This window comes from Rhyacophila brunnea, unplaced genomic scaffold (genome assembly GCF_057557595.1).
Source record: "Rhyacophila brunnea isolate RB1 unplaced genomic scaffold, BYU_Rbru_1.0 scaffold_4, whole genome shotgun sequence".
NCBI classification, from domain to species: Eukaryota; Metazoa; Arthropoda; class Insecta; order Trichoptera; family Rhyacophilidae; genus Rhyacophila; species Rhyacophila brunnea.
In genome coordinates this window covers 24866654-24882235 of record NW_028233068.1, presented here as the reverse complement: position 1 = coordinate 24882235, position 15582 = coordinate 24866654, and the positions used below count along the sequence as shown (strand labels likewise).

Below are 15582 nucleotides of genomic sequence, written 5' to 3'. Positions count from 1 at the left end.
TCAGCCACTCTCTTTAAAACCCAGAGAACAGACAATATTATAATTTATTGACAGAGAGTTGTACTTTTTGCATTATTAGAAAGCATTATTAAAACATTAGCGAAAGAAGCTGCTGAACCTGACGACCTAACTTATTTATTCAGATGAGATGCCACGAGTGTATCCATCACAATAACCTCCAAAACCATTTTCTTTTTCCTTTATGGAGTACTCGTGATGCCATCAGGTCAATGACATTAATATGGACGAATCATCTGGAAAAAAAATGACACTCACTTTATTGTCGGGTCTGCCGAATGGTATAATCTGTTCTAATGCCATTACAATAAATGTGATATTGCTCTAAATTCCTGATGCTTTTTGTTGGGTCTGCCGAATGGTTCGGTTCAAACGGGTTCGCTCAAATGAACATTGACATTAGAAACACTGCTCTAACGCTATTACAATAAAGGTCATATTGCTATAAATTATCGATGCGTGATATCGAATAATAGAAATTGCGTGACGTCTACCTATACATGCGAATGCGCGAATTTACTTGCTAGCTACTGTTTTGAGTGCGTCGTCCATTAATAATGTCATTGCATCAGGTCACTTGCCATCTTGACGACAGACACCAAGAGATTCCTGTCTTACGTTTATTATATATTACAAAAAAAAAGAGTTTCCACTTCATCAGATGAGTATTAGTAAAATAATAAAAATATTAAATACAGATTAAGGAAGTTTGTGTTTTTTTCTTCTATAAATTTCTTGCGATTTGAAATTGGTGTTGTATTGTGAGACTTTTGCCATCGTCAAAAACTGTAATTTTTCAGAAATACTGAAATTTCAACTTATCGAGTTTTGAAAATGTTTGTATGTGTTATTAATAATATTTGACTTTTATTTTTTAAAGTCAACCACTCACTGTACGGACGCCTGTTGTAAATTTTCTTGTGAGTTTAAAAAACGCAATAAAAGTACAAGTTGTAGCAGCTTACGCTAGAAAAATGCGAGCAAAGATATTTAAATCAAAATAAAACAATGTTTAATATAGATTGTACAGCCACTCTAAAGGCTAACCAATGATACAATCGTAACAAAGAGAATTTATTTTTGACTTTTAAATATTCATATTTTGTATTAACTTTACATTAATTTTTATACATTTTACGAAAGTAGAGGAGTGAGGATTATGATTAAAATAAATTGTTAGTATAAAAAGAAAACCAAGTTATTGGAAAAAATATATTTTCGGTAGGTAGGTAATTGTATTTTAGTCTCATTTATTAAATACCCACGTTATCTTATAGCGTAAGGTGACCGTCTTTTTATAAACATGAATCCGTTAAAGAATTCACCTTGCTTTTCAACGTATACTTGATGATTTGGGCGAATATCCAACAGCTCATACAAAATTTGTTAACACAATCTTCACTTTATGGAGTCTTATATAATCTAATTAGCGTCGAAGGTGATAATATACTTTTTTACTTTAATATTATTTAATATATACATAGTATAATATTATAGATATAGTACCAAACATGTGGATTATAACTAGAAAGATTTTTATCAACGTACATTACAATAGTTAATGGCGATTCCTTAGTAAAGAAATATAATTATTGCTATTTTTCATTTAAATAATATAATGATGGTTCTGTGTTTTTGGCTGACTATATTTACAATAATTGACGTACCCAGTCTGGCTTTTTACAGGTAGTAATAGCAACATTACGTAATATTATAATATGAATGGCTTAATACTGGTACAAGTCGGGTATTTGAAATGGTCAGTGTAATTAAAAAAATATACCAACCATATAAACAAATTTAAGATCGAGGATATATAGCATTTAAAATTGTGTATACGTTAACTAATTCTTCCAATGTATGTATTACCATTGGAATATTTAATACTTTAAGAAATTAACTGATTGCTTGAATCTAATATTCTCTTTAAGGGGGGACATGCTCGTCGAAGGTCAAAGTTGAGTTTTTATTGTATTTTCAAACCATGATTCTGGACACTCCTTAAACGTTGTAGATAATCTATTTATATAATTTTGAAGCCTTATTATCCTTTATAGTTATTTTGAACATTTGATGACTGCATAAAGTATTTTTGTTACATAAAATAGTATTCTTTTAAACCTCTCGCTCTAATGTTTTAGAATATAGTCATATTTCGGTACATAACTGTGCAGCGGTGTTAAGATTTTTTACATTTATTAATTTTTAAACGCATTTATAAAACCATTAGTATAATTTATTACGAGATAATTTTTGTAAAATATTCACGATAAAAAATTATATTGATAATCTCTGTGATCCCAAATTTGACAAGAATTAGGCATTTTATTATTCAAAAAATCGGCAAGATTAACACATTTGAAGATAATTTTAAAGATACTTAATATAAACTATGTCTTTGAACATTCAAGTGTGATAAATATCTTATGAATAATGATTGCTTTATAATAATTATTGACCTAAGAATAAGGTAGTGTTTTTTTGAAATACGCCATTTCTTTTGTCATTCCCCAGTGGTTAAACTACAACATACGGCCGTAGCCATAAATTGACAAACTATAATTAAAGTAGGGAGTAAAATGATATTGACGCGCGTGTTTGAACATGTACCGTTTAAAAAAAAATAAAAAAAAAATCAGTTAGGTACATGTTCAAACACGCGCGTTAACATAATTTTACTTCCTACTTTAATTATAGTTTGTCAATTTATGGCTACGGCCGTATGTTGTAGCTTAACCACTGGGGAATGACAAAAGAAATGGCGTATTTCAAAAAAACACTACCTTATTCTTAGGTCAATAATTATTATAAAGCAATCATTATTCATAAGATGTTTATCACACTTGAATGGTCAAAGACATAGCTTATAATACATATCTTTAAAATCATCTTCAAATGTGTTAATCTTGCCGATTTTTTGAATAATAAAATGCCTAATTCTTGTCAAATTTGGGATCACAGAGATTATCAATATAATTTTTTATCGTGAATATTTTACAAAAATTATCTCGTAATAAATTATACTAATGGTTTCATAAATGCATTCAAAAATTAATAAATGTAAAAAATCTTAACACTGCTGCACAGTTATGTACCGAGATATGACTATATTCTAAAACATTAGAGCGAGAGGTTTAAAAGAATACTATTTTATGTAACAAAAATACTTTATGCAGTCATCAAATGTTCAAAATAACTATAAAGGATAATAAGGCTTCAAAATTATATAAATAGATTATCTACAACGTTTAAGGAGTGTCCAGAATCATGGTTTGAAAATACAATAAAAACTCAATTTTGACCTTCGACGAGCATGTCCCCCCTTAATGCTTTCAGTTGTAAGAAATAAAAATATGATGCTTACTACATATCAATGTGAAATACAAAATAACGTTCAATTTAATTAGTCCTAGAAACCCTTTTTATTGGTATTTATTTATGGGTAAGTCTTTAAAATGTTATGTTTTTAATGTATAATGACATAAAATTACCAATTGTCCCGAGAGTTTTACAACATCGTAATTACTTGAAAGTGAAGTATACTTTTCGGAAAAATTTTAATCGCTTTCACTTGGAAAAATGCAAAAAAATACAACAAAACAAATGCACCTGCCTTACCTTGCGGGCTGGAGAGCAACAATAATAATTGTATCAGATAACAGTGGCCATACAAATCACAGAAGATGACTGTCAAACTACCGGATGAACCATTTGCATTTTTTAATGATTACAAAAATTATAATTTAATATTTTTTAATTTAATCAACATAACATATGAATTATAATTCCAAATTAATTAGATCTTCACCAATTAATTGCGTATATTTTTCATACACTAAAAACGATACAGTGTTTACATAGTTTTTTTCATTTATATATATTTTTTAGTGATTAATAAAAATCATAATTTTCGGTTGAAATTTTTTTCCATTTTGGATGATTCAGCACGTTACTATTAGCCCATTATTCTCTCTCTTAACCTCTTAAGACGTAATCCACATATCAGCGACACCCAGTGGAAAAATACGAATCTTGCAATTTGAGACATTTTTGATAATCATTTACAATTTAAAATCTCATAATTATAAAAACGCATCTAGATACATCAAATTTTATTTAACGTCAAAGATAAACTTGCAATTTAAAAAAAATGTGATTTTTTTATAAAATATTTAACTATGTACTTTATTAAGTTTTCTCCAATGTACTGTAAAGATTTTAATTAAAGAAAGTCATGGTATAAATGTTTTTTACATTTATTTTAAACATCAATTGACAAAATTAGTATAACTTGAAAACATTTTTAATTTATTAAAATCAACTATGACACAGTTCACCCATTGCAGTATTAGCTCTCTATCTTTTCATTGACTCTGGAAGGATGTAGCCCACCATGCCCGATAGGAATTTATCCACAAATGCCTCGTGACCATTCCTCTGAAAGTTATGTTGACATCCACTAAATTGTGTGACCTTTAAAGATTATAGTGGAATCGCCCTCTGGCAGTCTTATTATTAGACGTGAGCTTCAATTAATTGATATTAATTTTTAACTCCCATTTTATATATTTTTATATTATGTACAAATTTGCTATACAATTTGTAACAAACATTTAACCTACCTACCTGTAGTGACCTAGTCTAATTCCAAGAAGATAAGGCGCAAATACCAACTCATTGGATAAAAAAAACATAAAAGGAAAAGAATATCAACCAAAGGAGGCGATGAGAACTCTCGACCCGTCGATATTGTATTTGTATTATAATTCTTTTTTATCTATTTCATCAATGGTTTAAAAATGTTTGATCAAAAACATTTGGAACGTGATGAAAGCTCAAAGAGATTTATAATTTGAGCTCTGAGTTAGATAATATAAATCTCCTTCATCCTACAGCTATATTGTTGTATGAGAGAGAGAGATTTATGCGCTACAGTTGACATGGTAAGAAGTATGGAACGTGCCACTTGACTGAAGGAAATGGCATGAGCTTGTACTTTCCCTATGCTCCGAGGGTAATGCGGATGTAGAGGGTGTATGGTGAAGTCGTAGGATTTGCATATACTAATATTTAAGTAACACAATATTATATTATCAAACATCATAAGTATGATATTTTAATCATCTGAAGTATTACAAAAAAGGTCCGATCAATTAAAAATAAGTATATAATATTGCCACCTTAATAGATTACGTAATATATGACTTATTACGACACGATTAGCACACAATTTATCGCTATATAGAATCCTTATATATTGCAAGGCATTGAAAAAATGGATATCTTCATAACCCTCGCACCCTAAATTTTACAACTGCATATAGGTGGCAAATGTCCTTTACTTGGCGATTATTCATTGCCTACTAATAAAAAATAAATTTTATATCACATTATATGAGTAACATACTAACAGAGGTGTCGATACATAAGAATAATATAATAGATGTAGCAATACATTATTTATATGCATTAAAAGGCTGTAAAAATCCGTACGTAAATTTATCATGGTTTTTTAAAAAATAAAAGATCGATAGAATGTACTTAAAAGTTGATGGATTTTCATTATTAGCATTTAAGTAAATAATTTAAAATTAGATCATATTATCATGCTTTTACGCCATTAAATCATATTTAATTAAGAATTTAAAAAAAACTAAATTTTATCTCTAATGGTTTTTTGTTCAGGTTTTAATTAAATTTTAACTAAATAATACAACCTATTTTCGTATTCTGTGATATTATTATACGTTGACATTATTGTGTATCTATTATCAAAAGTAATATGTTCAGATTTCTTCATAAGTGCATAATATGACTGACAAGTATCTAAATACTGTACGTAGGTAATATAATCCTTGTAGCATACCTACTACCAAAAACTACACTGCGTTTAATTGGTATAGTATAATATAGTTACCTACTGACAAATGCACTAATAGTTTGCTATATTCAGGTTTTTCTTACTTTTCTACATTTACAATATAAATAAATATTGCTATAGAAGAAATAATTTAACGCGGTTATGTGAATTCTCTTAATTATTGTACAGTATAATTTCGCCACAATGTCAAAATCTAAATTAACTTGTTAAAGTATTGAGGTAACGATATAATAATATATGGTTCGCTGTAAACACCCGGTACTAGCGATAGGATTGAAAGTCAACGAAAAAAGAAAAATAGGAAAAATCAGAACATTTTTAGTTTCATCGTAGAGTTAATGGACCATGGTTACTCCACCTACTTTACTTTGTTTGAAGTTTTCGTCGCTTTTTTGCAATCCATCTATTTTATTCGCTATATAAACCGAACGGTGTGAGAAAGCATTATACAGTTTGTGACTTGAAGCTAAGTGCGTCGGATCGTCAACAGTGATAAAATAACATCAAAAAAAATATATAAAAAATGGTGAACTACAGTGGACTATTAATTTTCCTATCAGTTTTTGTTCATATAATGTGCGGCTCTTTTGCCGAAGATGAACGAAGTTTAAACTCAATTGACAATGAAGTTGGTGATAATCTTGGATTTGGACACTGTGATGACAAGGACACTTCGATATCCTGTCAGAGTATTAGAATAGCCAGGAACGTTCTTCATCAACTAATTAAGGCCAGAAAATCTAATGGGATCGGCGACTTTAAGATTGTCGAAGGCGTTGAGTTGGTCAGCACCCAGAACTTGGCGGAAGGGGGTAGGAGTCTCAACGATGGCACTATTGCCGGAAAGGTCGCAGGCTTTCTGCAGAGCCATGAGCTTCGCGTTAAACTTCCGGATCTCTTAGGAAGGGATGAGATGAAAGGAGTTGTATCTGAAACTCTTCGCTCTTTCGATGAGCAGTCAGATCTTGTTGGTTAGTAAATTTAAACTTTTAAATATATTTATAATTATATTAGGTAAATAAATATATTTATAATATTTTTAGTAAAATGTAATATACCTACATTAATTAAGTTTAACTGTTCAAACAATATTATTTTATGATTAATATGTAGTTTATTTAAAAAAAGAACTCGATTTAAAATACTATTATTTACATATTCATAATAATATTTATGTTAGTAAAGGAAATATTATTATTACAGATATTACGTTTTAGAAAGATAATGATATGTTGCATCTATGGAACATAATAAAACATAAATATTATATTTTAATGGATTCAAGTTTTGTACTATTCAGCGAGGATTAGCTTTGAGGAAATACTCAAATAGTATAGCACAAAACTTAAATCTATTAGAATTAAAATTAAAATTCCACCAAGAACCTTCGGTCGATAGTATTAATATTATAAATATTATAATAGTATGATTTACCTTCAGCTTAAACGTTGGTCTATGACATCGTGGGTTCCAAGTTCGAATCCTGGGTCTGGCAAGTACACATATTATTTTTTTAATTTGTGTATGAGTCAGAGTATGGACCTAATAGGTAGAGCAAGTGGCTGACATCAATTTTTCGTAAAAACAACATCTGGTAATACAAACATCCACTCTCTGGAAGCCCATAATATGATCTTATTAAGATCGGACTAGATCGGAAAAAAATGCTTCTTACGTGGGTAACTATGTATTAATGGGTGGTAAATAAATTCACACCAAAAAACTATTTTGAATATTCAAGGAGATCATTTCAATATAACTAAATTAAAATAGAAAAATCCATTTTAACAGTCAAATGGACTATCATAAACACATTATCAAGAGTAAATAATAGTTTTCTTATCGAGAAGATTTATTACATATACCGATACATTTTTTTATTTGACTTTCTTATTGATTATTATGACGAACCTAACTTAATAATAAAACATAATAAAGACGAAGTAACAGTCAAGGTAATATATTCGATGTTTTTAAAATATATATTTGAATGCGATATTATATATTTTTCTATATTGGACATACCTACTAGGTTTTTCAAATGTTCAATTATGATATAAGTATTATAATACTCTATTATAAAATTACAATCTTAATAATATTGACCAATTATATTTTGATATTTAAAAACTAATCATTTATTCTTGATGACGATTGTTTATTCGGAAATTTTTAAGTATAACTGATATTGATCGTATCTGTATGTTTTTTTTTATAAGATTAATAGTTATCACTTTATTATTGTAATTTTTTGTATTGATTTAAATCCGAATATAAATTAAGCGAAAAATCATCACTATTTCTTGGTCATGGTCAATGACATAATGATAGTTGGAGGCATACGAGTTCAGAATTATTATGTTATTATACTAATTGATGGTTATTTTTTCACATTTTTATGCTCTGATTAGTATGCATATTTACGAAAAATACGTTTATCTTATAAATAATAATATCTCATTAACGTATAAGCACAGATTTTCTTTGATACTTTGCATAAATTTTCTAATATTGAAATCGGATAAATAGGTAGGTACAAAAAGTTTAAGAATGCTTTGATAGAATAATTAAACGTTATCAATGATAAGTTATGTATATTAAAATAACCCAACAATATACATAACATTAATATATTTATGAACAAAAAAGTATCTACATTAATTTGCATTATTTGTGTTTAAGCCCCACAGTTGAACAGATGCTAAACCACCCGCCTCCGATTCCGTACGCGCAGATTCAAAATCATGAATCTGAAAAATACAATAATATAAAAAATATTTTACGCTAAAGTTGAAATAAACTATATAAATGACTTACGACCATTCGCACATGCTAATATCATATTCACTCAGTAGTCACCAATATACTCTATCTACGTCATAAGAGTGAAAATTGTAGTTTACTATATAAATACTAGCCCATAATGCACATGATATGATTATAATGTGATTCTGATTGCCACAATATTTATTTATTTATTTAGATACGGCGCATGCACCATAAAATGACATTGTTTTATAGTTTGAGATACAAATGTGAATGACATACATAGATATATGAAAATAAAAACATTACAAAATAGTAAAATATAATACAATAAATATAAGAATATAATTATAAAATTCATATTGAGAACTTAAATAGAGGTATCAAATATTTCGATAGTCAAAGTTTTCAAAAGTGAATGAATATTTGTTATTGAAGGATACATTGATAATATCAATGGATATTATAACGAATACATAACTTACATAAACGATTTTATGTTTGCATTTTGACGACATTTCTAAAACATCTTCATATTAAAAAAAACACAATGAAGTTAATTGTAAAATGTATTGACAATTATTATTGTAAGAATATTTCAAAATAATATTATTAAAGAAATATTTTCTTTTTATTAAATTGGGGAGTTTCAACTTTATGATTATTCCGTGAATTCATTAAAAGTCAGAGCTTGGCTGTGACAATATTCAATGATGCTCGAGACAAAAACTTATGAACTCTGAATTGTTAACAAGCAATTATGCTACTGTTCAGTAAATACTTAGTATGACAGTTCTCAATTCAAGAACAATTTTCACGTACATTTTCACACGTTTTAATAAATACAATATATCAGATATTCAAAGCATGAACTTCAATATTTTAAAGAACAATATTTTTTCTTTGCTTAAAGTTTTTTTTTTAAATTAATTGTACTTTTTGTGAACAAAAATTTTACAGAATAAAAAAAATAAAATCACAATAAAATTGATTGGTAGAAATTTTTGACAAAGTATTTTGTTGAAATGTTCTTTTCAGTTCTGCATAAATTATAATTTGAGAAATTTATTATTGATATATACCTAGAATATTACGTTTATAAATCTTGTGTCTTATTCGTTGAAGAAAAGAAATAGTTTATTAAAATTATTACCCTTACCTTTATCATAATATTTAATATTTGTGATGTTGAAATTAAAAAAATAACATAAGGTTTGAACTTGATTCATATTACCCAATAGGAAAAAAGATATAAACGCTAAAGAGTAATAAAAAATAGCAACACGATTAAAGCCTTTAATATGAATATCTAACCTTGCTATTTATCGATTTTTAAATCCTTAAACAGTTATTTTCGTAATACATAAAAACTTTGTTTACTAAATAAAATGTTATAGGTATAATAATAATATTTAATTGATATTTTATATACTCTAACAAATGGATAAAGCTATATTACATACCCACTTAATCAAATTGAAACGTTTATTTAATTATCTCAAAAACAACTAAACCAATAATATTGAAATCTTCACAACTTATTGAGAATATTATTGGTGCTATCTTCATATAGTTTCTTCATATGCCCCATAGCATTTTGTTAATGACGTTGTCATACCAAAACCTTCATCGATATATTCCTTGTGGTCGGTTTCTAGATAGATGGATAAAAAATAGTATCGTCGATTTTCTTTTTGAGATAATTGACTTTAGACAACTCATTATCTGAGATCTATAAACAAACTCTTGATATCCCAAAACAAACAAAATGAATTTAAAAAAAGAACGTTCATGTCAAATATTAAATACCTACCATAAATAACCCCCGAAAAATTCTGGGTAATTCAAATCCTATATAAAATACTATGAGATATATGATAATGAATTCTGAATCTACTTATCTTACTGAAGAAAGTATGTCCACGGTGATTTCTAAGTTGTTATTTCAATATTTCACAAGAAAGTCTCAAATATTATCAATGCATTTATTCAGTGGGGAGTAAAGTACAGACAGATTCTTCTGGCAATGTGGCCGCAGTGAAATCACTTTGGAATGGTGTTGCTGTCATTTAAAAGTAACGATACCAATACCTAAATGAGTCGCCCACACTGCCACAAGAATATGACAACATTCTACCCTAGTGTATATCTAGTGTGATCACTCCCCAAATAGGTAACAAACTGATGTCTGACTGCTGAAGCAATCCATAATTATTTGTTAAAGGTTTTTTTTTTATTCAGATTCGGCCTTCTTATATTATTTTGATTTTGAAAAAAATGGCAGATATGTTTTTATCTTTTTTAATAGATTCGTAAGCTCATTTTTAAAGTTAATATTGTTTTCAACAATTAATCAAAACGCTTTTTATCAGAAATTGTGTCATTTTTAGATGTATCGTTAGCTCAAAATCTTTTCAGGCAATACAGAGTAATAAATTGTAGTAATATAATAATATCAAAATAAATACTCACACAATATTTATTTTTTATTCTTGTAATGATAAAATCATTAAAAATAGTGCTTCAGTAATAACATGAGAGTTTTTTTTCACATAAAATATTTATTTTCACATAATATAATGAATCTTATTCGCTATGGGGTTATGTCAAAACATATTTGGGATACCACAGTGGAGTTGTTATGAAGTTATCTTTAATAACAAGTAATAATACAACTCGTTCTTATATTCTTAATATAGCTTCCAATCCTAATAATTTACTGTGATTTTTGGAGCGCACGTCAATCATACATAATTGTTTTTTGTTTATTTCAGAAACTGGCAGAAAAAAGGGAGGAAAAGGAGGCGGTGCTGTAATGCTGATGGGGATGATGATGGCTAAGATGTTGGCGGCAATTGGATTTGGTGGTTTAGGCCTTCTAACCATGAAGGTCAGTATTTAAATAATTTTAGGTAAAGTACGTGATAATGATTACAAAACCGATATAAGTTTACAAATCAATATTGGTGGTAAATTATGTTTCTATGCTGTGGTTTTAACATTGGTTTTTTTCTATAGTATTTGATTTTTAAAATAGAACAATATGTTCATTTCTACCATATGATAAATCCTCTTTTGAAATAAATATATGAAAAATAAAATTGAATATAATATATACATTCATTTATCTCACTATATACACATAGTTAATCGGTTGACATAAATATTTTTTGGCGTGTTTGAGAAATTATAGACCATTAAATATATTGTAAAATTGCATATTTACGTACTTTTTATAAATTTTGACTATATGTGCGACTTATCAGTTTTTTTATAATAAAAAAGTTACCTATAAGTATTTAATACATAAATCGAGAGATATTTCAGTTGTGACAATGTGACAAAATTCTCTATTATCTAGGACAGGTGTAATAACCGAGATTATTGTGGAATGTAAAACTATTTTTTGGGGTTTTATAAATACTATTGAAAGATGAAATTTTAAATAAAATGATTATATGGTCGTAATAGTTTAAACGTTTTATACGAAAAATATTAGTTTTGCACTCTTTGTTTAAAATATTCGAAAATTAAAAAATACTTACATACGTAATGAAGGTGACTATTGCTTTTAAACCTTCTTAATATTGTATTGTAAAAGAACTGCTATCAAGAATTGTGTCTATGATTTTTTATATGTTCATTCCGATAAAAAATATATTGATGCTACCAGCACAAAAATGAACGATGAAACGAACCGCCAGATTTCACGGTGGTGACTTTAATATGAGATAAAATATGACATTTCTATCCATTAGGGAAAACATCGTAGTGAGAGGCGTTGGTAATTGACTTTAAAGATTTTTTTCCAACCAAGTATAATAATTGATTGACTTACACTTGATTATGCTTCAAAGAAGCATGAGTTTCACAACAACAAAAATATGCTTCAAAAATAGATTCTTTCCCTAAAATTTTCAGCGACAATTTTTTTGTAAAATTCAATTATTATTGACATATTCAACAATTATTATTTTTTAAGTTGATAAGATATATTTAGATGAGTTATATGTACGTCCTGGATTATTTAAATAAAACATTATATTAAATCTTCCTTTTGAAATGTAAATTCCAAATTGAATGTTCGGTGAAACTAAAATTTAAACAAATTTAATAACGTAATCTTATATTATAGGTACATTATAATATCAACATATTAAATTTGTTCTACTATTCTCAATTTACATGCAAAAAAGGTTTTTGGATTTCTTAGTAGAGCTTTTAAATAATATTATATTACAATTATTTAATTTTATTCAATACATTATTTTTGTCATCAGTATATAAAACAATTTGATATAAACATATTAAAAAAATAATATCTTTTTGCAGACATGTTCTTAAGATTTATTTAATATCTTGAAAGACTGTGACCATCATAACATAGGTTTAATGTTTTTTTAGTTGTATAAAAATAAAAAAATCTTTTCATTTAAATAAACATTACTTTAATATCAATATCATCAATTTATTAAAAAAATATCTTTTTTTAAGAGATTCTTGATATTTTATAAAAAAATAATGGTAATTCAAATGCAATTTTTTATAAAATTAAATGCTGTAAAATAGATACTTAATTATTATACATATTAATAACACAAACTTATATTCAAAATTATAACACAAATATAAATTACTATATTACTATATTTAAAATACAATAATTTTATTATGAATCAATGTAAATTATAAAAAATACTTCAATACATCACCATCTACAATGTTTTATTAAAAGTAATAGTTTTGTTTTCGAAGCGAACGTTGATTTATCATCAAAAGAGAGCACTACAAGCCTCTCTCGATCGTATTATTAATTGATTTACGATTTATTTTAATGTACAAAAAAATAAATATAATAAATTATTCAATATTGCTTCTGATAAAAATTATTTTATAATTTTTAGATTAATATTTTTATTGAAAACTGCAACAAATTAAAACCATGTTGACAAAATATAGATACCACATATGAAGCGCCTAGTTTCAAAAGCCCCTAAAATCACTTAAGGTAGTTCTGAGAAAGATGATAAAAACGGTTTAAGGTAGTTTTGAGAAAAATGAGAAAAAATAATTTCTATTAAATTTGTGAACTGTATGTATTTATTTTGTTATTCGTAACATTCTAAAGAGTATTTTGGCTTTCCATTTTAGGGGTATTTGAAAAGCACACCCAACCACTTTAGCGGGTTTTGAAATGTACCCCTTTTTTGATCATACGTATTGACGGTTTTTGGCGTTTTTTCAAGCTTAATCTTTGGCCATCATATAGATAACAAAAATATCCATCTAAAAACATATATAACTCAAAAATTTTCAAAAATCGTTTTAGGGACTTTTGAAACTAGGCGCATCATATTATATAAATGAATTTAAAAAAAATATCTTCAACAATAATGGATAAATAGTAAAATATAAATGTTCTGCAAAAGTTTTTTTTACTTATTTTAACAACACCGTATTTTCAGGCTCTTATGGTGTCAGCTCTGGCTTTGATGTTGTCAGCCATTATCGGAGTTAAAAAGTTGGCATCATCAGGAGAACACCACGATGGAGGTCACCAGGTCCACTACGTCCAAGCTCACGGCGGAGACCATCACCGAAGAAAGCGAATGGCAGACAATGAAGACGACATCCCATTACCTTACAGAGGTTGGGCATATTTAGCAGCAAATTGACAGGTGCATAAATAAATAATTTTATGATTAGTAATTTATTCTAAAATATAGTTCTTTGTGTTTTTTTACTTTGCTAAATTTTCTACCTACTTATTTATTCATCTGTCAACATTAACGCTTCAGTCATTCATCCCGCCAATAAATTATTAGGTATTTTATTTATTTTTTCATTTACGTTTTTTTAATACACAGCAATAATTATTGTTATTTGCATTTATTCAATAATAAACAATGCATAAAAATGCTTTATGAGTTAAGAAAAAAATTGTGTACCGTTTATACTAATAATTTATCCTTGTTAAATTCATATAACATACTGATCGAAATAAAGTTGTTTCAAAGAGCTATGTCTTTTTATTATTTCAAACGCTAATTTTCTTTATTATAAAAAAACTAGTTATTTTAATTATTTTTATTCGATAATAATATATTCATTTTTATATTATTTTTACAGTTTTTTACAAAAGAAAACAAAAATTGATTGTGACAACACAAAGTACACAATAATGTTTTAAAATATAACAAAGGATTTAAATGTAGTACTTATATATTTTTTGTAATAAACTATCACGTAGGTACTACTAATAGATATCTACAGCTACTGACAACAATTTGGATGTTGTTTAAAAAATATTACTTAATTATAGATTAATTAACAATTTTTCTTATATCACTCTGTCTTGTATACTTATATACGAGTATGTAAAACTGATAATGCCTAGATATATCACAAAAAACCTTTTAAAAATAGTTTGAAGGACTCTAAAAATTCACAATAGGCTCCAACATCATTAAACCTTATTTTTCTATGATTCGTAAAATCTGTTTATGGATATGACAAGCAAATAGATTTGGTTGCAGACAACGGAGATAAATATTTAGGAATCTCTGTCGTCTAAAATATGACTTTTTTATTCAGTGAATACATATCGCAGTCTAGTCGCGAGTTTATCATTTTAACTATTTTTCAAAGAAGTTCAAGAAACTTATTTAAATTTTTGAATGAAGAGATAAATACTTTTAAATTCCATTATTTTATATCCCAATAAAATAAAACTATACATTGCACATGAAGATTTTTTAATCATAACTAATTCCGAATTTTGAAATCTTCTGTATAAACTTTTTATTATTAGAAATATAGATAAAAAAGTTTTAATCTGTCAAACCCAATATTAGAATAAAATGATTAAAGCTTTTAATAATATTTAATATTTCATAGCTATTAATAATTTTAAAAGT

General features: G+C 27.1%; 1 protein-coding gene across 1 annotated transcript; it reads left to right on the top strand.

The window, feature by feature from the left end:
• The first annotated feature begins 6345 nt into the window (after window positions 1-6345).
• Osi5 (Osiris 5) lies at window positions 6346-14678 on the top strand. The gene is made up of 3 exons (XM_085954921.1): window positions 6346-6870; window positions 11440-11555; window positions 14131-14678. The coding sequence occupies exons 1-3, from the start codon at window positions 6423-6425 to the stop codon at window positions 14338-14340; spliced, it is 774 nt and encodes a 257-aa protein (XP_085811047.1). The 5' UTR covers window positions 6346-6422; the 3' UTR covers window positions 14341-14678.
• The last annotated feature ends 904 nt before the right edge of the window (window positions 14679-15582 follow it).

Excerpts from the sequence above, each read along its gene's own strand:
- Osi5 (XM_085954921.1), top strand. The coding sequence starts at position 6,423 with ATGGTGAACTACAGTGGACTATTAATTTTCCTATCAGTTTTTGTTCAT. Across the intron at positions 6,871-11,439 it reads TGAGCAGTCAGATCTTGTTG|AAACTGGCAGAAAAAAGGGA; the intron begins GTTAGTAAATTT and ends TGTTTATTTCAG. Across the intron at positions 11,556-14,130 it reads TAGGCCTTCTAACCATGAAG|GCTCTTATGGTGTCAGCTCT; the intron begins GTCAGTATTTAA and ends CCGTATTTTCAG.